This window comes from Halichoerus grypus, chromosome 11, assembly GCF_964656455.1.
Source record: "Halichoerus grypus chromosome 11, mHalGry1.hap1.1, whole genome shotgun sequence".
NCBI classification, from domain to species: Eukaryota; Metazoa; Chordata; class Mammalia; order Carnivora; family Phocidae; genus Halichoerus; species Halichoerus grypus.
Genome location: NC_135722.1, coordinates 35,066,588 through 35,089,302, shown reverse-complemented (window position 1 = coordinate 35,089,302; position 22,715 = coordinate 35,066,588). Strand labels below are relative to the sequence as shown.

The 22,715-nt window shown below is 37.7% G+C and overlaps 1 protein-coding gene and 1 pseudogene across 2 annotated transcripts in view; one reads left to right on the top strand and one right to left on the bottom strand.

Moving 5' to 3' along the window:
- The window catches only part of LOC118551433 (ribonucleoside-diphosphate reductase subunit M2 pseudogene), a 258,417-nt pseudogene that overhangs the window by 9,820 nt on the left and 225,882 nt on the right, over window positions 1-22,715 (top strand). The gene's annotated exons all lie outside the window — the stretch shown is intronic.
- On the bottom strand, window positions 447-11,575 carry CCDC179 (coiled-coil domain containing 179). The gene is made up of 4 exons (XM_036117202.2): window positions 11,476-11,575; window positions 10,622-10,666; window positions 9,688-9,792; window positions 447-607 (listed from the first exon to the last, which is right to left on the bottom strand). Exons 1-4 carry the CDS (start codon window positions 11,518-11,520, stop codon window positions 599-601), a joined length of 204 nt encoding a protein of 67 aa, XP_035973095.1. The 5' UTR covers window positions 11,521-11,575; the 3' UTR covers window positions 447-598.

Sequence of the window (22,715 nt, the reverse complement as noted above, 5' to 3'; positions counted from 1 at the left end):
TACTGGAAAAGAATGTGTATTGTGCTACTTTAGGATGGAATGCTCTGAATATATCTGTGAAGTCCATCTGGTCCAGTGTGTCATTCAAAGCCCTGGTTTCCTCATTGATCTTCTGCTTAGATGATCTATCCTTTGCTGTGAATGGGGTGTTAAAATCGCCTACTATTACATTATTATCAATGAATTTCTTTAAGTTTATTATTAACTGACTTATGTATTTGGCTGCTCCCAAGTTAGGGGCATTTCCCCTATTATTAAAGCGTAATTCTAAATGTTTAGATAAGTCATAAATTTAATTGCAAAAGCTTAAAGAGGAGTATATCATTTTTAAAGGTCTGTGCATATTATTGTTTGTTGAACAATCTCAACAAACAAATCTCAAATTTACCACAGAAAAGAGAGTGGTAATGAGTTACGGTATTTAATAAAATTCTAGACCCTGTGGCTTGGATGTTAGATGGTTGCACTGCGTTTATTTTGTTGAAATGGCAGAGTATGGCTTTTATTTTTCAAATGAAGTCAAATTATGAAATGCCATTTGATGTTATAAATCCGCATATTTTTGTCTGGCATGATTTCTTCCATACAGACTCCAGCTTTATGTCCACTAGAAGAAATAAAAGTAGATAAAGAAAAATAAATTCAATTAAAATGTATATAAGGAAAAATTAATACAAAGTTATAAATTATCTGGGAAAGATCTCAAAGGGAGTAGACTTTCTTACACAAAAAGAATTTCATAAAGAGCTAGAAATGTTATTCTAAATTATTGCAACATCACATTCAGATAGTAGCCAGATATGAAAAGCACTATTATGAAAGAATTTATATCTGGGAATGAATATGATATAAAGTATTTTTTTTTCTTCTCTGAGTCAGATAACAAAAAATACAAGCAGGAAGAATTTGTAGAAACCAAAAATAACAGGTTTAAGAAAGGGTTAAAGTCATTTCTAACCATTATGCATGTGATAGAGATGTTAAACATAGGGGCTTTCTTTTCCCGTCTTATGGTCTGTGGTTGGCCGAGAAAGCATCTTGAATTGAAGTGAGCAACAGGGACAAATAAGTAAATATAGAAAGGGTATGTATATCAGTATTGGCAGGAATTTAACCATAAAATAATATTCCATGATTATTTAAATATACGTGATTATGATTATTAATAAAATAATTAGGAGACAGTTTTATTATAGAGACTTTAAACAGACAAAAATCAAAATAAAAATACTTTTTCAAACTTTTTATAACTAGGTGCTCTAGCCTAATCATGCATCCTCTGTTCTACTGGGCACAACCCATATATTAAAAATACGTCTTTGTATGGACTCATGTTTTTATTTTCATCCCAAACCATTTAAGTTGTACAAATACTGTTGTTATATTTTTTCCTGAAGCCAAAAATCAATTTAAGAAGAAAGAAAAAGAGAAGAGGGTATTAGTGGGGATGCTGCTTATAACCCAACAATTTGCAAAAGATATAAGAGGAAAAAAGTGAAAGGATAAGTACAGTTTAAAGATGTGTTATTCTGCGTGGTCTGGTTTAAGTGCTAGCCTAATAGTCATTATAACTTTGTAACAAGATTAGAAAAATTGAGAATAAATACTTATGTTCATTTATAATAATTTGATACTATGACATTTTGATCATATGATACAAAATGACAGTCCACAATGATTTGGAAATTAAACTAAACAAAACCAAACCAAATCACACAAAATTGGTCCTGACCACATTTGAGAAACACTGAGAGTTCAAGCTTAAATATGATACACTATATATCTTGGTCAATATATAGAAAAAATACTAGAATAGGGTTTTCACAGTACCTCCTTGCTATTATTACTCTTTGGTGAGTCCTGAGAAGCCCTTCAGTGTAGTGTGTACTTTGGGGCTTTGAGCCCCCTGATGTTCTTTCTTGGGTGGAGGGTGTATTTTCTCTTTTACAGGATATTATAACTTTCATGACTGCCTAATACTGCCAGAGGAGAAATATCTAGATGTTTTGAAGACAATTCTAAGAATCCTTGTAGTAAGGAGAATAAGTACTAAGTACCAGATTGAACTCAGGCTTCTCATATATCATGCATTTTGTTTTTTATATTCTTATTTATTTGGAGACATTTTACTTGTCTCTAAAAGCTCAAGTGTGTTGATTGGATAATTGATACAGAACAAGTCTGTAGGCATTTCTATAAAAAAACATCTGGTAGATCAAGAAAAAAAAGGGGGGGAGTGTTTTTAATGGAAAAGTCCTAAATGGTTTGGTGTTGAGGGGCAAGTCATGAGGGAGAAGATTGATGGCACAAGATATCTGAACTTGCAATGAGATAGAAAAATTAGCCAAACTGATGTGTGGAAATGAATCAAAAGTTAAAGGACTCAGAAGTGGTGGTAATTGCCATACCTTATAGAAGGGTGGTCTCAGGAATCACTGCTTCCTTCTCCCCCATATCCCATATAATTACACTTTACTAAGGGATCACTGTACAGATGTAAAATATGTTGTGCAAACATATTTTAATGCATATCTGAGAGGCCATGATTATGTGGGTGGTATTTCAAACACTAGCATATCTGCAAGGGAAGAACTCTGTAGATATTTAAGACAGTGCAGTAACTCTATAAGCTTGAGGATCCTGAGTTTCTGGGTGGCAATGCATAAGCTCCCTTGACTATGCAGACAAATAGGAAAAAAAAAAGCTTAAGGGCTGAACTGTTACTCATAATCTGTATTTACTCCAAAACTAAAGGAAGATGGTGAATTATAGAAGGAGGACCATCACAGCCTGAAAAAGAAAGTACTTTGATCCACACTAATGGAACCTCAGTTCTCTTCAGAGCAGCAGAGAAGCCAGTCCAGCTTTTCACCACTCTAAACATACTTGCAGCTTGGGGGGGCTAGTGACTCCGTTTTGAGCAAAGAAATATAAGTGGGGGTTTCCAGTCTGACATGTAAAAGAACTTGGAAATCATCAGTCCCATCCTCACAAGAAAAAAGTTGAACAAACTAAAAATCAACAACTCTTCTTAGATCCATCAGAGAATTGAGGTCATGGGACAAATGAGACACAAACAATGCTGCTGGAGCCAATACTGTTCCAACAGGAACACTCAAACTGAATTGCTGAACCTCACTATGGATTAGCTTCAAAGTTACAAACTTAGGGTGGGGGAGCGGTCTTAGCGAGACCCTCATATTTCCTTGAGTTTTACCTCTAGGAGCCCCACCAGGTCTTCTTGTGATAATCAGGGGGAAAATCTCCTTTTGCTTCCAGCAGTGGGAGGGGAAAAGCAACTATTTTGAAGTTCTCCTGAGCTCTCTCTCCTCTTTGATAGGGCATGCCCTCAAAGGAAGCTATTTTATCACAACCTAACCAATCTGGGTTTTATTAAACCCTTACTGACCTAGGGAAGGGAAATAGCAAAATCCAGACTCTTCTACATAGCAGAGGGAAATACCCAACCCCAGTCCCCTGTAGCTTTCCTGTTTCACTTAAGGGTAAGGGTAGCTAAGTAGTTGTTGGGAAAATCATGTCCTAGGGACACAGGCTCACTAAAAGACTGAGATCTATTCATAGGCCTATAATATGCTTCTGTCCCCCCAACAACTTACCACCACATTAATAAGGCTCCTCCATAACATCAGGGAAGTTAGCTTAAAGAACTACAAGCCTCAGATCTTATTTAAGAAAGAGGCTCGAGGGGAACTCAAATACTAGAGGAGACACAAAAATAAAGAGTAAATTTTCACCTCTTACACCACAGCTATAGCAAACAGAAAACACAGCCTAAATCCTAGCCAGATAAACAGAAAACCTCACACTAAAGGCTTATCCATCTCAGTTTCTAACTTACTCAATATATCACGTCTGACTCTTAATGTCAACAAAAGTATAAGACATGCTAAAAAGTAAAAACAAAAACAAAAGAACAGTCTGAAGAGACAAAGCAAGCATCAGATCCAGACTCAGTTATGGTAGAGATTTGGGAATGATCAGACTGGGAATTCAAAGTAATTATCATCAATATGCTAAGGGCTCTAATGGAAAAGTGGGCAAAATGCAAGAATAGATTGATTATGTAAGGAGAAAAGGAAACTCTAAGAATCAAAAACAAATGCTAAAAATCTAAAACATTGTAGCATAAATTAAGCATGCCATTGATGGGCTCATAAGTAGACTGACACAGTAGAGAAAAAAAAAAATCAAAGCTTGACAACCGTCTAAACTAAAAACAAAAAGAAAAAAGGATGAGGAAAAAAATGGAATAGAATAACTAAGAACTGTGGGACAATTAAAAAGTGTAAGAAATTTTATCAATAATTAAATTCCAAAATAGAAAGCACTAGGCCCAGATCAGTTCACTGGTGAATTCTACCAAACATTTAAAAAGGAAATTATACCAGTTCTCTACAATCTCTTGCAGAAAGTAGAAGCGGAGGGAAAACTTTCTAACTTATTCTGTAAGGCCAGCATTACTTTAATACCCAAACCAAAGACATTACAAGAAAGAAAATGACAGACTACTATCTCTCAAGCATAGATACAAAGATCCTCAACAAAATATTAACAAATTGAATCCAACAATACATATAAAGAAGCATACACCTGATCAAGTGGGATTTAATCCAGATATGCAAGGCTGGCTCAACATCTGAAAATCAATTAATGTAATCCATCACAACAGGCTAAAGAAGAAAAATCATATGATCATACCAATAGATGTAGAAAAAGCATTTAACAAAATCCAACAGCGATTTATGATACAAAAAAAAAAAAGCTCTTAGCACAGTAGGAATACAGGGGAACTGTCTCAACTTGATAAAAACACATCTACAGGGCATCTACATAATATTTAATGGTGAGTAACTAGATGCTTTCCAGCTAAGATCAGGAACAAGTCAAGGATGTCCTCTTTCACCATTTCTATTCAATATCACACTGGAAGTCCTAGCTAATGCAATATAAAAGAGGAGGAAATAAAAAGTATACAGATTGGAAAGGAATAAATAAAACTGTCATTCACAGATGACTCTATTTGTTTATATAGAAAATCCCAATGAATCAACAATAAGAACAAAAAATTCCTGGAACTATTAGGCAAGTTTGCAGGATATAAGTTTAATATAGAAGAGTCATTTGACTTCCTATGTACTAGTAATGAACAACTGGAATTTGAAGTTAAAAACAGAATACCATTTACATTAATACTAAAAAAGGAAATACTTAGGTATAAGTCTAACAAAATATGTACAGAGTCTGAATGAGGAAAACTGTAAAACTCTGATGAAAAAAGTCAATGATGATCTAAATAAATGGGAGAAGCCCAACGTTCACTTATAAGAAGACTTAATATTGTTAAGAGGTCAGTTCCTTCCAAATTGATCTGTAGATTCAACACAATTTCAATCATTCCAGTGAGTTACTTTGTGGATTTTGACAAATTGGGTCTAAATTTTATATAGAAAAGCAAAAAGATACAGTGTTTCTAACACAACATTGAAAGGAAAGAACCAAGAGGGAAGACTGACACTACCTGACTTGAAGACTTACAGTAAAGTTACAGTAATCAATACAGTGTAGTAATGGTGAAAGAACAGATAAATATTTTATTCAATGGAATAGAATAGACAGCCCAGAAATAGACCTTAACAGTTAGTCAACAAATCTTTGACAAAAGAGCAAAGGCAATACAATAGAGAAAGGATGGTCTTTTAAACAAATGGTGCAAAACAACTGGGACAACATCCACATGCAAAAAAAAAAAAAAATCTAGACACCTTGCACTTTTCAAAAATTAACTCAAAATGTATCATAAACCTAAATATAAAATGCAAAATTGTACAACTCTTAGATAACACAAGAGAAAAATCTATGTGACCTTGGGAGTGTTTAGATACAACACCCAAAGGCATGATCCATGAAAGAAATAATAAATTAGACTTCATTAAAATTAAAAACTTCTACTTTGGGAAAGACACTATTAGAAGAATGAAAACAGGCAGAGACCAGGGGAAAATATTTGCAAAAATGCATATCTTATGAAGAATGGGTATCCAAAATATACAAATGGCTATTAAAACTCAACAGGAAAGTGACCTCAATTAAAAAGTGGGCAAAATATTGAAACAGACACTGTGCCAAAGAAGTTATACAGATAGCAGATAAACATATGAAAATATTATCAAGAGTATATGTCAAGAGGGAATTGCAAATTAAAACAATGAGGTATCACTACACACCTGTCAGAATGGCTAAAGTCCAAAACCCTGATAACATCAAAGTTTAGCAAGGCGGTGGAACAGCCGGAACTCTCATTCATTGCTGGTGGGGATGCAAAATTATACAGCTACTTTGGAAGACAATTTTCCAGTTTCTTATAAAACTCAACATAGTTTTACCATATTATCCAGTAATTGTACTCCTAAATATTTACCCAAATGTGTTGAAAATTTATGTTCATGCAAAAACCTGCACACAAATGTTCATAGCAGCTTTATTCATGATTACCAAAAATTGGAAGCAACCATGGTGTCTTTCAATAGGTGCATGAATAAACTGTGACATATGCACACAATGGAATATTATTTAGTGATGAAAAGAAATGGGTTATCAAGCTGTGAAAAGATATGGGGGAACCTTAAATGCATATTGCTGAGTGAAAGAAGCCAATCTGAAAGGCTACATACTGTAAGATTTCAACTATATGACATTCTGGAAAAGGCAAAACTAGAGAGACAGTAAGAAGTTCAGTAATTGAAAAAAAAGGGGGGGGGGTTTGCCTGGGTGGCTCCGACGGCTAAGGGTCTGCTTTCAGCTCAGGTCCTGATCTCCAGGTCCTGGGATCAAGCCCCAGGGCAGGCTGTCTCCTCAGTGGGGAGAGTCTGCAAGTCCACTTCTCCCTCTGCCCCTCCCCCTGCTTGTGCTCTCTCTCTCTCACTCAAATAAATAAATCTTTAAAAAAAGAAGTTCAGTGATTGCTAGTGGCTTGAGGCAAGTGAGGGAAGGGATGAATAGGTGGAACACAGGATGTTTAGGGCAGTGAAACTATTCTGTATGGTACTGTCATGGTGGATAAAGATATTATGCTTTGTCAAAACTCACAGAATTATACAACTCAAAGAGTAAGTCCAACATAACATATAAATATATATATTATCAGCTTTATTGAAGTACACTTGACATACAATAAATTGTGCATATTTAAAGTGCACATTTTTAGGGGCGCCTGGGTCAGTTACGTATCTACCTTTGCCTCAAGTCATGATTTCAGGGTCCTGGGATCAAGGCCTGCGTCATGCTCCCTGCTCAGTGGGGAGCCTGCTTCTCCCTCCCCCCTCCCCCTCCCTCAAATAAATAAATAAATAAAATCTTTAAAACAATAAAAATGAAGTGCACATTTTAAAATATTTTGGCACATGTACATCCCTGAGATCATTACCACAACCAAGATTTTACTTATAAATATATTTTATATATATATTTCATATATAAGTATATGAAGGAGGCTCTTTTCCTGATCAAAGGGGAGTTGACTCAGCAGCTGGCATATGCTTTGTGCCCTTTGTTCTATACTGTTTTCTACTGGAATGTAGACACAATGTCTACTATTGTAGCAGCCTTTTTGAGACTGCTATCAAAAAGCAGCCTTTTTGAGACAAAGCCATCAAAAAGAATAAAATCTTGCCATTTGCAACGACGTGGATGGAGCTAGAGTGTATTATGCAAAGTGAAATAAGTCAGTCAGAGAAAGACATATACCATATGATTTAACTCATATGTGGAATTTAAGAAACAAAACAGATAAATGTATGGGAGGGGCTAGATGGGTGATGAGTATTAAAGAGGGCACTTGTTGTGATGAGCACTGGGTGTTGTATGTAAATGATGAATCACTGAATTCTATTCCTGAAAGCAATATTGCACTGTATGTTAACTAAAACTTAAATTTAAAAAAAGATGTGCAAAGAGGGAATAAGCTGTGATTGGTGCAGACTTTTATGATGTTGGAAGTGATCAAGCCTAGGTTGAATAACTATTTGCCAGGAGATTTTATAATTTATTTTCCAAATGATATAATCCAAAAGATTTAAGTAATGATTTTGGGCAGTCAAGATCATATATGGTAAAGCAAAAACTGGAAACCAGAATAATGTGGTTTCTTAATATCTTACTCTTTTCATTAAACCACATCTTCAGGAGATAATTGCAAAGGAGATTTAAATAGGCTCTCTCCTCCTCCCTATTCAACACCCAGCCACATCTTTTTGTGCAGTGCCACCTGGGTCCCTGAGACACAATGGCAAAGGTTAAAGTAAATGGATTTGGCTGTAATGGGTTCCTGGTCATCAGGGCTGCTTTTAACTCTGAAAAACTGGATATTATCACCATCCATGACCCTTTCATTGATCTCAACTACATGGTCTGCATGTTCCAGTATGATTCCACCCTGACAAATTCAATGGTACAGTCAAGGCTGAGAACTGGAAATGTGTCATCAATGGAAAGCTCATCTCCATCTTGCAGGAGCAAAAGCCCACTGGCATCAAATGGGGTGATGTTCTTGCTGAATCTGTTGTGGAGTGCACTGGTGTCTTCACTACTATGGAGAAGTCTGGTGCTCACTTGAAGGTTTGAGTGAAGAAGGTCATTATCCCTATCCCTTTTGCTAATGCTCTCCCATGTTTGTGATGGGTGTGAAACATGAGAAGTATGGCAACTCCCTGAAGATTATCAGCAATGCCTTGTGCATCACTGGCTGCTTGGCCACTTTGGCTAAGGCCATCCATGACAACTTTGGCATTATGACCACAGTCCATGCCATCACTGCCATCCAGAAGACCGTGGATGAGCTTTTTGGGAAGCTGTAGCGTGATGGCCGAGGGGCTGCCCAGAACATCATTCCTGCTTCTATTGGTATCTCCAAGGCTATGGGCAAGGCCGTTCCTGAGCCGAATGGGAAGCTCACTGGCATGGTGTTCCATATCTCCACCCCCAAGGTGTTAGTTATGGATCTGATCTGCTGCCTGGAGAAAGCTCCCTGGAGAACGTAGTGAAGCAGGCATCAGAGGGCCCCTTCAATGGCACTCTGGGCTACACTGACCAGGTTGTCTCCTGCAACTTTAACAGTGACACTCACTCTTCCCTCTTTGATGCTGGGGCTGGCATTGCTCTCAATGACCACTTTGTCAAGCTCATTTCCTGGTATGACAATGAATTGGCTACAGCATGTGGGTGGTGGACCTTATGGTCCACATGCCCTCCAAAGAGTAAGAGTCCCCAAACCCAGGGAGAGCACAAGAGGAAGAGAGGAGCCCTCAGCTGCTAGGGAGTCCTTATCCCAACTCATTCACCCACACACTGAGAATCTCTTGGTCTGACATCTGTCTCAGACTCCCTGAAGAAGAGGAGTTAGAGAGCCCTACCTTGTCACGTATCATCAATAAAGTACACTTTACCCAGACAAAAAGAGCGAGAGGGAGAAAGAGAGAGAGAAAAAAAGATTTAAATAATAGATGAGAATTTGATTGGAGGAGTTTTAAGGTAATTTCCCAGACTACAATTACACATTTTTCAAAGGAAAGAGAAAAAACAAAATTTAGAGTACTACATAAATTAAAAATGAGGATATCTTTTGCATTTAAGGACCTGTTAATTTTAGTGAAGTCTCTATATTATACTTACCAGGAGTCCTGGTTCTGGAAGAGGAGCAGGTCTTGCAAACCGTTTATTAAATTTCCTCTTCTCTTTCCTTAGGTTTTTCATATTCTCAATACGTTTATCTCTGGACTTTTGGAAAATTAAAAGAAAGGAAAACAAATCATACTTTTTATAACATAAAAAGTTAACATGCTTATTATATTTTGGGTCAGTGTCAATAAAAAAAGATAAACACAATCAGTGGATATGCTTTACATAGCTACATAAAAGTAGGAAAAATCTTTTTTCAAATATGTGGTTCGTAGATGAAGAAAACACACTGAGCATCTCTAGAGTTTTCGAATGAGACTATTTACTCTTGATTCCCACTTCACCAACTACGGGATCTAAGGCTCATGGATATATATGTTTACTTTTATTTTAAAAGTAATGTTCATTAAAAACCCCAAAGGAATTTTCTTTGTAGAAATAAGAAAACAAAATTCATGCACATTCTTTAGTTCCTTTAAATGCTACATATGTCAAGCAGTGATTTTTATGTCCCTATTGTATGGCATCTATAAGTAGCAGAGACCTAAGGGCTCAAACTAGAATGCTTTGAAGATAATGGAGTATTCGGGTACAGAGTATATGAATAATAGAAACTTTTATCCACTTCCAGTGGGAGTGCAGTTGGTATAATTGCTTTGAAAACTATGTGGTATTACTTTATAACAATGAAAAAATTGCTTTCTCTATGATCCATCCATTCTATTCTTATTACATTAAAAAACAAAATATAAAGCATTTAATAATAGTCACATTATTCTAATAGTAGTCACAAGATCCCAGAGTCCCATGAAAGATAACACCGAAGTGTCTAGATAATAGAACTTCTATCATATCAGAGACCACCACACATAAAGGAATAAGACAAAGTTAGTTTTGAAATACCCAGAATTATTTATTTAAAAATTACCTGCCTTGCAGTGACGTCTGAAGGATGTTGCCATCTTGGCCCTTCCTATATAATATGTAAAATTAAATTAAAACAAAACAAACCATAAAAAACCATGAGCAAACAAATACTAGTTATTATAATAGAAAGCCTATGCTACTGTTTTTAATTTATGTAATATATGCACATTATCTCAATTGCAGGAGGCAGGATCAGAATGAGAACATTAAGGTAAAAGTCAGGGGGGAGGATGGCAATAGTATGAGAAAAAAGAACCAGGCTTGAACCACATTACAGGGAGCATGTAGAGTACTGAGATTTATCATGAAAAGAAAGGGTATACAAGAAATCAAAAAATTATGTTTCTGCAGGTGTTTGGGGAGATTGAGGAACCCCAGCAAGTGGTATGATTTTCTGAGACACAGGGATCTTGGCTGTTTAGTTATGAAGTTCCCACAGCTTCCCGTAGTTTCTAAATTGTACCTTAAATACCTCCCCCTCCCCTCATTTTGATCCAGTTGTTTAACCCAAAGGCCCAGAAGCAGTCTCCTCCCCCATCCTCCCCAAAGTTGAGAAACTTATTCTGCCCCCCACTTTTGTAAACCCCGTCCCACCTCTGGGGCGTATTAATGGGTCAATCGACAGATGGTTGACTGTGCCTGGCTTCTAGAAGGCGCGTGGTGGGGCTTTTCCTCCTCCTGGGTGGGTCTTGCAGTCCAGGATCTAGTCTGTCTACTTCACCCTGGATTCCCAACCCTCAGCACCCAAACCGCCCGCATTGGCCACGATCGCGAGCGACCGTAATCGCAAGTGTCCCCAGTGCAAGGCCCCGGGCAGGGGTCGCCGAAGCGGCGTTAGGGCCTCGGAGAACTCACGGCGCTGACTTGGATGGCTTCGTCCTCCGTACAGCACAGGCACATGCTGCTTATGCTGCAGAGCCCCCGGGCGCTCCCCGCACGCACTGCGGGACCCGGACCAAGTGATGGAGGGGCACACCCCCACCGCCCCGGAGCCCCGCCCCGTCCCGTCACAATTCTCTTTATCCTCCCCCTTGGGCCCCGCCCTTTCCCTTAGCAGTCTTCCAATCCCGTGCGGGGAGGGTCAAGTTCTTGCGGTCCTGAGCGCAACTGTAGCATTAGGGCTGGCGGGTTGCTACAATTCTAGCAGCACTCTGGCTCCAGCAACTACAGAATACATTTCCATCGTTTCCATCGTCTCTGCTCTCTTTCAGTGGAGCCCTCTTCACTTATTAAGACTTCTCGCGTGGTTCCGCGGCCCTTCACTTCAGCCTGTCGTTCAGGGTTCTCAGTTCCATCCCCTCATTGTTCTTCCATCACCGCTGTCGGTTGGATCCATCTATCTCTCTGCCTTCTCCCTGTCAAGACCTGGGCTGGGGAAGGGGGTTTGGGGAACTGCCCCAATGACATGTTGTACATGATCTCCAACTTAAACCGGGTCTTCACCATTGCTTCCCACCTCTTCTATGTTTGCCTAGCTCTTTCTTTTTTGTAGTCTGCAGCGCTCCCTTCAAACTGTCTCCTCTGTTGAAATCTCTGAGCCCACAGCTCTTACTTCACACACTGAGGATGGCTCACACTTCAGGCGAGCTTATGCTCCGCACTGTTCGCTGCATGTGTGTATATGAAGTCATGAACTCCTTACAACAACCCCGGAGAGTAAGAGCATGGTTATTATCGTCGGGAAAATCAGGCATTAGTATGTTAAATATCTTGCCCGAGGTTACACAATTAGAAGGTATTCTGGGACTTAAATCCACAAAGTCTGTTTCCAGGGCCTATGCTCTTTGATCTCTGTGCTCTACCACCAATTGCTTCCAGAAGCCCAGACTGGAGCTACCTCACTTCCTTACCACCTCCAAGTCTATTGCCTTGTTTGTATCCACATTATCCTTTTCCCTGTGATCCTGTTAAATTGAAAAAGTTGTTGCCCCTCTTTTTGTCTGGAATAAATCTGTTCATTTTTGTTCCCATGTCGTTTTCCTCCTAGAAGACTCCTCAGAGATCTTGCTCCAGATTATTCCCTCCCCTTGTTAACCTCTCTATATTCTCTGTTTTCTTTAAACAATTAAATACAGTGTGTTCAAATCATCCCCTAATTAAACTAATAACCAAAAGCCCTTTGAACACCTAATTTTAACTCTTCCCCATCCCCTGTATTTACAGTTAATAATTAAAAGCCCATGTCCTCTTCCTTATATCCAGTGCAGTATTTGGCTCACTGCAATCTGCTTCAATGCTTACTACCCCCATTGGTACTTGTTTCAACGTGGTCACTGGTGATCTTCCTACTAAATTCAATGGACACTTTTTACCATGTGACTTTTGCATAGTGTTAGGAACTGCAGTGAGTTCTTTTGGAAGAGCTAGGCTTAGGAAAATTAAATAATGTTGCCCACCGCTGGTGCTTGAAACCATTGACCACTTCCTTCCTGAAACTCTTCTCTCTGGGAAGAACACAACTTAGAAAAATTATGTAATCTTGCTCATGATCACAACCCAGGAACTGAATTGAAATCCTGTGCTTTCTCCACTCTCCCATGTTGCCTCAAGAGCATATGTTTTGGATACTTACTATTATATATCTTGCTAGGTCCTGGGAATACAAAGATGAATAAACTGAATTACTGCCCTCAAGGAAAGTCAGATAAAAAAGCAACAATAAAATAATAAAACAGTGTGTTGGGAGTAGTAATAGGACACATGTTGTGCAGAAATGCAGGAGCCTCTAATTCTGTCTAAAGATGAAGCTTCAAGGTAATGCCAGAATCCTTACCAGTGGAGTAGTCAAATTGGCCGCTGATATTCGTTCCATTCTTCTGATTTTCTCATCTACCTTTGCCTTCCCGGAATGATGCTTCCACGGGTGGATTCACCTGTTACCACCCCTAGTTTGTGTAATACCTCTAAAGCAGGTGCTTTAGCTTAAGAACAGAACCTGAAAGTGCATCTGGAAGTGTCTGGGCTGTACGTCAAAGGATGTACAGGAGTTTATCTGGTAGCTAAAGACGGAACAGTCCTGATGGAGGTAGCAAGCATGTCCACGTGGTAGGGGGTAGGGCTTGTGGGTTTGATGAATAAGGAACTATTATCAAATTGTTATCACTCTTCATTCATCACTTCTCATTGCCTTTCCTCCTCCATCTGCAAAACAGACAAACAAAGCAATCCACCAGGGCGGATGTTGAAAAAAAAACAATGATTAGCTGGATTCAGGCACCGTGAGACTGCTCTAACACAGTGTTTCAGTGTTATGTCTGAGGCTTATTAGGAAGCAGGTGGTGGGACTCACAAAGCGTCCACATTCTGCCTTCACTGCCTTCACTTGAAAACTTTGTGATCCTGGCCTATTAATGACCTTACATCAGCTTCCATTCTCCTTTCTATGTTTATAAAATGGGAATGATAATATCTAACAACATAGGTAATTGGTTCAAAAACTCGGGAATTTCCCAGGTGAAATCTGAAACTGCCCCCTGTTCATGGGGGCAAGGAGAGACAGAAGAAAGAGGCAGGCCACTCCAACTTGGTAGATGGCAGGTTTAATATGCAAGAAAACTTATATATGAGGCTTGTCTTGGGCATTCAAAAGATGAGTAGATCTCTGCACCTGCCCACTTGAATCTTAGAAGTTTATATAGAGGCCTTACCTGGGTTTAGTTACCTGTTAAGTCCATGTGATCTCGACAACACCTTACTCTATCAAGCTGTGTCCTTGAAGATGGCTCCCACTGGGGAAATAGTAGGCAGAACGTACATTCCAAGGACAAGGGAGGGGGTGAGAAGCCTCTGACATTTTCAGGGTCCAGCTCTTAGGTCAGCTGCAGTCGCATCCTTTCTGTGACCTCCAACAATAGGGTTGTGTATGAGCATTAAGAATAATAGACGTAAGGAATTGGGGAGTTAATTCCTTGCTAAATGAGGAATTACTCAATAATCGTAGTTGTAGTTACATTTTACTATAGAATCACCCAAACGGAAAGAACCTTGAATCTCATCCAGTCCAATCTTCCATCTGATACTTTAAGTCCTATCAGTATGTTAATTTTGTGGCACATCCTTCTTTTGATTAAATTAATGGATAGGAAATTCAGTGCAATCCATTCAGGTTTTTTTGGCGTCTCTAATTATTGGAACCTGTTACTTCAACCCACGAGTTCTAGCTGTGTCCTCATGGGCCTCACAAAAGAAACTAATTCTCCTCTATCTGATGATAAGGTTGGGGAAGAGGCTGAGATTGTCAGAATCTACAGGCTTGGAGCAGGGACCCCACAAGTTAGGAAATCGCTCTCTGAGGAGGGGAATATTGCCAGGCTGAACTGCTCAGAGCTGGGGATCAGGGATCTTGTAGGAGGGGGCGCTGTCTGGCAGGTGCTGTAGGATTAAGGACGAGCAATAAAACCAATTCTGGGTGTGTAGGAAAAATAGGAACTGAGAACAGCTGCTGCTGGAGACAAATGCTACCACCAGGTGACGACGTGTTACTTCCAGAGTGACACTGAGAGCAAGGAAACAGGCACGAGTAAGATCCTTCTCCACTCCACTCACCTTCCAGGCTTCCTCCAGCACCCTCACCACCCCCATCCCTGCCATTGGCTAAACCTGCCAGGACTTGAGCTGGCTAAATTTCCAACTTTTTATTTCTAAAGAGAAATAAAATGTTACAAAGTCCCAGCCCTGGCTTTACAAGGTAGAATACAGAAGAGCAGGTTTAGGAAGACAACAGCAACCATCATGCCCCAAATCACCCGCGGCCCTTCATTTAGACGTGCTCGAGGATGGTTTCAGATCTCCCCACTATCCAGGTTGACAACCCGTATTACCCTATAGTCAGACAATGTCCTGCACCTGGCACAGAGCTCAGAGTGTGATATGACCAGGAGTGAAGGGGCAAGAACATTAACTTCCCAAGTCTGGATAGTACATTTGCATAAACATTGTCTTTGCAAAAATGGATAAAATTTAACTATAAAATAAATTATGAAAACTCCAGAATACTAAATGCAAGCATAGTCAATATTCACGTGTGTCATATTTGATTGGTATAGAGCTATATTTCTCAAAGTAAACCCCAGGAACTACTGGCATTCCAAAATGTTTATAATTTTATGTGAAAAACACAACGAGTAAACCAACCACCCTTTCCCTTTATGTAAAAAAAAAAAAAAAAAAAAGGGTACCAAGTTCAAATAAGTTTGGGACATTCTAGGTTAAACAAAGTTAAACACCTATCTTTATTGTCAGACAACTCAGAACCTATAATATGCAAAAGTGATTATGAACTTCTAGAAGGGTATATATTATACGGTGTCTCTCCAATTTACTTGCTTCTGGGACCCTCTTTTCAGGTGCCATCTGTAATCTCTCTCATATGGAGAGGCTTCTGGATTAAAGATAGCTGTTATTTCTGAATAAGTATTATTTTATATTACTTTAAGCATGACCTTGTTAGGTCATTAAACTACATTGACAACTCTGGAGATCATTATTTAAATCACAGTTTTTTTCACATCCAATTATTTTTCTCATTTTCTGTCTAAGGAATGTGTGCTGATTTTTTAGGTCTTAAATGTCTGTTTCATAATGCAAGTCAGATTAGCTGTTAGAGTGTTCCCATAATGTAGCTGGTGTTTTTATTCTCTTTCTCTGGGTATTTGATAAATAGATATCCACTGATGAGATCAGTTAAAGCAGCATGGTGCTAATAGACCTGGGTAGATAAATAAGATAGGATTTGTGAATATGAATAGTCACACATTTTTCCTTAGTTTAAATATTAAGTATTTTCTTTCATTTTTTGCAAATGAAAACATTTGAGGTTCACGTCTCTTCAGCTTTTCTTCTGCCATCCCCAGTATTTTAAAACTTGGATATTTAGCAACAGAATTTATTTATTTAAATAAATTTAAATATTTCATTTACATCTTAGGAAAAAATAGCTCATCCTGTTTGTTTGATGTTTCCATAATTAGATTTTATTTTGTAAATTTGTACAAAAACAGTGAAAGTTCTCAAAAAATTAACTTACAGGCTTTTCCCCACAAATGAAACAACTTATGCAGAAATGCAAATGGAATATCAACATTGGTTTATTTTGTACCATTACTGACAGATTCTCTGTTTTGTTCATTTTCTGGGTTTCCAAAGGGTCATGGAATCTATTTTTGGGCATTGAGAAACTTTAATTATTTACTTTGATTTCAATGCAACCATTTATCTTTTGATCTGAAACTATTTTACAAAGTAAATGGGACATGTGTGACTAATTTTTGTATTTAGGGTTTCCCTGTGACTTTTTTTTTTTTTTAATAGAGTTTGAGGGAGCAAATTCTTTTCAAGTCCTAAGAGTCCTTAAACACTGAAAATATTTCTTATGGTTAAAGTCTGTTCCCTTTCCACGATAAAATGCTATTTATCTGTTTAGTAAGTAGGATGTGGACAGATTCACTACTCTTTCTTTTGGACCATTCTTTCATTCAACTGATATCTGTATCCACCGAGTCCCTCTTTTGTTCCAAAGATCTGTGCCTTGTGCTGAAGTTTTTGTACTGAGCAGGCAGATATGAGTCTTTTGTGAATGGGTCCCCTTTAAAAGAATACCAGTGCAGGTCCAACTTCATGGTCGTAGGGTCTGTGCAGATACATAGGGAGTCATGCTTAGAAAGATTAATGCTCTGTTCTTGCTGTCTTAAACCTCTTAATTTTTAAGTAGCTCTGCATTTTTATTTGACACTATGACCTGCAAGTTGCATAAGTGGTCTTGAATCTACCCTCCAAAGTTTGTGAGAAATTATCTATCTACCTGTCTGTCTATCACTGCCATGTATGAGTTTTTAACAGATTTTCTTTTTTCTGTGCTTGGGCAATTATATTGTGAAATCTAGGTTATAGACTTTAAATTTGTCTATATAGCAAGTTACATGTTTTTAGATTCAACTTATTCCATCCTGTCAAGAGCATTTTTTGTTCTTCTTTATAGCACAACACCTCCATGTCATGCGCCATGAACCCTGCAATTAACCCTCAATTAAACTTTCCCCTAAGTTGTTTTGCATCTGATCTGCCTTTCAACCTCCTTCCCTTGGCTAACTCTGCACCTATCATGACTGCCCCCATATAAAGCCAGGTCTTTTTCTCAAAAGTATTCCTCAGAAAAGAGTAAGTCACTTTCTACCAGAACCCTTATGAAGTCTCTGTATTTTAGAGCTCTTTTTCAATTGAGTTTGAAAAAAAAGTTTTTCAGAAAAATGTATTAGTTGGGAATGGCCTTAACGAATGCCAGTTATCAAGGTGACCTTAGACTTTGGGTAAATTTCCAGTAACAATGTAACAGGACCAAACTAGAATTTAGAAAGGGGTGTATTTTTGAGGCATTGAGATGGGAATGAAAATTAATGTCTTTGAAAACAGCTCAAAAAGTGGCTCTGGCAACAATTAAGCCAGGGCCATTCAAAATGCATGTCAATAGGTTGAATAAAACTGTTTAATGAAATGTGGGTATGGAAATAAACAATATTTTTAAACGAACATATTGTTTATATAATGTGGTTTAAAATATGGGTGTGTAAGAAAATTAACAAATTAAATACTACAAGTACACGTTTGGCTATTATTGCTACATCTCTAAAAGTTTGAATAGTTAAGTTGACCAAAACAAAAACAAAAAAACTGGGGTTTACTTGCCCTCCTAAAATGTCTCTTTCTCTTATTTGAAATATTTTATCTTTTTATCCTTTATTATAATTCAAAATATTTGAAAAAGACTGTAATCACAATTTCTTATTAGAAAGAACCCAGTCTTACTATTAGATCATCAGACACACCCTCTCTCTCCCTCCAAAGAATGGTGCTGTTAAAAGATAAACTGAGGCATATTGAAATTTTTAAAAGTTCATTTGAGCAAGAATCAATTCAAATGAGACAGTGGTTAGGAAGGGGTTAGTGGGATGCCAGCTTTCAGGAGCAGGAGTAAGGGGAAAGACTTTTTATAGAGAAAATGCAGAAGCAAAGAAAGGAAATTATTTGAATGGTTATATTGGTTTGTGATTGGTTGTCCTTAGAGTCTTGACTTTGTAAATTTGAGGCATTTACAGGGTTAGATTTTGGGTTGCTTAGGTAGGTCACTATGGCATTAGAGCCCCCTCAGTCTAATGGCCTCCTTGTTTATTTAATTAATTTAACAGAGTGTAAAACATTTTCTCATCCCTCAAGTCTATGAGCAGACTTGCCTTTCATTACATTCAGCCAGCCTAGAGAACAATGTAGGAGCCTGCTCTTTGTGGCTTCTTCTTTTTTTTTTTTTAAAGAATTTATTTATTTATTTGACACAGAGAGAGACAGCGAGAGAGGGAACACAAGCAGGGGGAGTTGGAGAGGGAGAAGCAGGCTTCCCGCAGAGCAGGGAGCCGGATGTGGGGCTCTATCCCAGGACCCTGGGATCGTGACCTGAACCGAAGGCAGACGCTTAACGACTGAGCCACCCAGGCGCCCCTCTTCGTGGCTTCTTATCTATGCTCTGATTTATGGAAGTCTAGGTCATAGGATCCTTCCTCCTTGCCTCCATCACCCTGAAAGGCAGATCTTAACACACAAGAATAGGCTGATCTTCAGTGTTTTCCAAATGCTGCATCAACACAAAAAAGACTTGTCATGCTAATGGTGATCAACTTGCACAGCAAAATTTAAAGGATCTTTTCCCTACTAAGGGGGGTTTTTAAGGAAGGGGAAGAAAAACCCCTTGTGGCCTAATTTCTCTCTGGAGAAATCTTCCAAAAGTGCTGATATTTTCATGTTTCCTCCTGGAAATGTTATGAATCTAAAGATGACCTATTAGTGGATTATTTAGCTGGATTGGCAGTTAACTCTCTATTGGGAAAAGCAACCCTGAATTTAAGAATCTAATACTAACTTTTAGGCAGTTATCAAGGCAAAGACGAAATGAATGATTCATAGTCAGACTTTTTAATGTTGGGTACTTAACTTTTAATCTTAATAGGGCATGACTTAAATGGCTATACTGGATGCATCTTTATTAGATAAATGCATTTCTAGGAATTGTCTATTGAAGGTAACTCAATGTGGGGGTCAGTGTTGTTCAAGACTCATGATTTGTTATAGGAAGTCATAGCTCCTCATTACTGTCCATTTCCTCTATGTTCACACTGTTTTATTTGAATTTATAGGGACAAAAAAGAAAAGACTCATTTGAAGACTCTTCTTACTCAATTCTTTTTTTCTTTTTGCAGTCTTTGGTTTATTTAGGTTATACTTATTGGGAAAAAGCACAAGCAATTTTTTTTTTTAGAGCAAAGATTAATTAAGAGTTAAGTTGTAGTGATAAAGAGAGCTCCTCTTACAGTATTTAAAAAGTCTTAAAATTTCAAATGATGGGGAAAGTTGGATGGAAAGATGAGTATGCTAACACTGTCATCCTGTGTAAGAGGAGATAACTATTCAGGTCACAGAGATAATAAATGTCTTCTTCATATATTCTCTAGTTTTGGTTATCATACAATTTTCTAGACTAAGTTGCTATTTTGAGAACACATGAAAATACATAGTATAGAATTAGAGATTCAAACAGAACACAGACCTATTTGTTAAGCAAGAGAAATGTAATCTTATTTAAGTTATGCTCATCTTTACTGAAGACATAGTTCTTTTAAGATGTCTAATTCCATCTTATCTTAGATCTTTAATTAGTCTACCAAAACTGCCTTGGGTACTTAACGTCATAGGAATAAATATGAATTGCTCTTGTAATTCTTTATACAATCACAGGAACATTAAGAGTTGAATCAGTATTTCATAGACGATGTCTTCCAGTGTCTTCCAGGTAGCAGGAACTGAAAAATCAGTGTGGGAAATGATCCTGACTTTGTATTGACAGACACAATGACTTTACTTTTCTACAAAAGAGAAAAAAATGTAAATGCAATGTTGTTTCTTATAAAACATTTTCTCTTAAGTGCCTATTGTATGACAAATACAGATGTCAGTGATCATCAATCATACTGATACACTAACTTAATCAACTTACTTTATCATAACATTGAGTGACAGTGCTATATTGAATAATAAGTCCCTTGGAAAGCTCCCCATGCCTATCTTCACGTGTTAGAACGGACATAATGAGCAGATTAAACTTTATTGAACATATACCATGTTTAAGAAGCACTATTCTGGGCACATGGATTGATTTCTTCAACAATATGGCAGGTTTATACTTACATAGCACATTTATAATAAGTTTCTAAGTTTTTCAATTGGAACTCTTTACATTTCACGTGGTGTTCATTTTATTTGACCTCCAATAACTTTGGGAGGAAAGTTAAGTATATACGAATCCCTTTATTTTAGAATTGAATTTATTTATTTATTATTATTATTTATTTTTTTAGAGAATATGTGAGTGTGAGTGTGGGAGCAGAGGGAGAGGGAGAGAGAGAATCTTAAGCAGGCTCCGTGTTCGGTGTGGAGCCCCACGCTGGGCTCCATCTCATGACCCTGAGATCACGACCTGAGCCAAAATCAAGAGTTGGATGCTCAAACACTTAGCCACTCAGGTGCCCCTATAGTTGAATTTTTAAAAAAGGAAGCTCAGAGGACTTAGAACTAAAGAAGGTCATTCCATTCAACATTTATTAAGTCAATAAGTATGTCCGGAATATTGTATTATTTAGTATTTCTTTAGTTGCAAGAACAGAAACAAAGTGAAAGGGATTCTTTTTCAGTTTACATGACTGAGAAATACAGGAGGAGATTTCCTTCAGTCGAATAATTATTCATTTCTATTAGCATTGCATCCCTCTGTAGATTGGCTTTTGTCTTGCTGCAAATGGGTTTTTCTGCAGGTAATAGGGACCTCTACCATCCTTTACAATTTGACCCACAACCTGGGAGAAAGTCCTCATTCTCAGCTTTTGGGGAGGACTCCGATTGGCATATGTTACCAGTTAAGAGAACATTTGAAATGCATAACTAAAAAGCTCAGGTTAAATACATGGCTAGTGTTAGCAAAGTAACAGAGCATCTGTTTTTTTTAACTCAGAAATTTTAGCATTCTTATTTTTAGGTTGAATCTAATCAACACTTTAGAAAAAGTGACAAATTATTATTTCTTTCTTTGGACTTTTCTGTCCAAATACCAATATGGAAGATTTGAATTCATGATTGGTTTTAAGAGATACCCAGGCAGAAAGAAGCCCATGGTGACAAATAGAATGTGTGTTATTCAGCCTGTGGAAAAGTTAATAAAAGGATATAAAGTGATCTTGACTGAAAGCTGTAAAGTTCTGACAAGGAAACATGTTAAGGGAGATTAGAAAACCTTTAAATAGGCTTTAAATATCATATTTATAGACAGTCTACATTTACCTGAACCTCGTTAAGTAGCAGTGAAAACAGGTGGGGTAGAGAAAAACAGAGGCTTCAGTGTAAACAGGTCTTGGTTCAAAACTCTCTGTGTTTCATTTTGATATAAGATCTTTTAGATGAGGCTAAACTACATCTCTGTTTTCCAGTGGGGCTAATGGGCCTAATACTATTTCTTAGAGTTATAAAATTTAAGGAGTAATGTATTCAGGTGTGCTCAAGTATTATTTTATTTTCCTCTTAACTAATAGGTGGGTAATTTTGCATGGGTCTAAAGGTTGTATGGGGACAGCAAAAGAGGAACTAGAGAATGAGTTACCAAAGGGATATATAATCTCTTTGTCCATATTGTTTAGAATATTAGAATATTATGTGTGGGTAGTTTATAATAATTCTTAGAATCAGGAGGTCTAGTTATTTGCAAGTATCATTCTTTTCTAGGATGAGTAGAAGTCATGCCCTTGCAGGTAATTATTTAATGTCTCAGCAACTCTTCAGGGTTACGTTTGTTTTTAGACAAAAAAATCCAGCAGGTGGCGCCACAATCACAATATTTACACAGTAACTGTTAGAAGGGAGCCGGAAAACAAAAATCATCCTGTAGCCAGAAGATGGTGCTAGGTGACCAATCTTTAAAAAAAAAAAACAATGTCTGCATTTGAAATAGGCAATTTCAATTTTACTGATTTCCAGGATTTATAATGAGGGTATTGTTGACACCATTG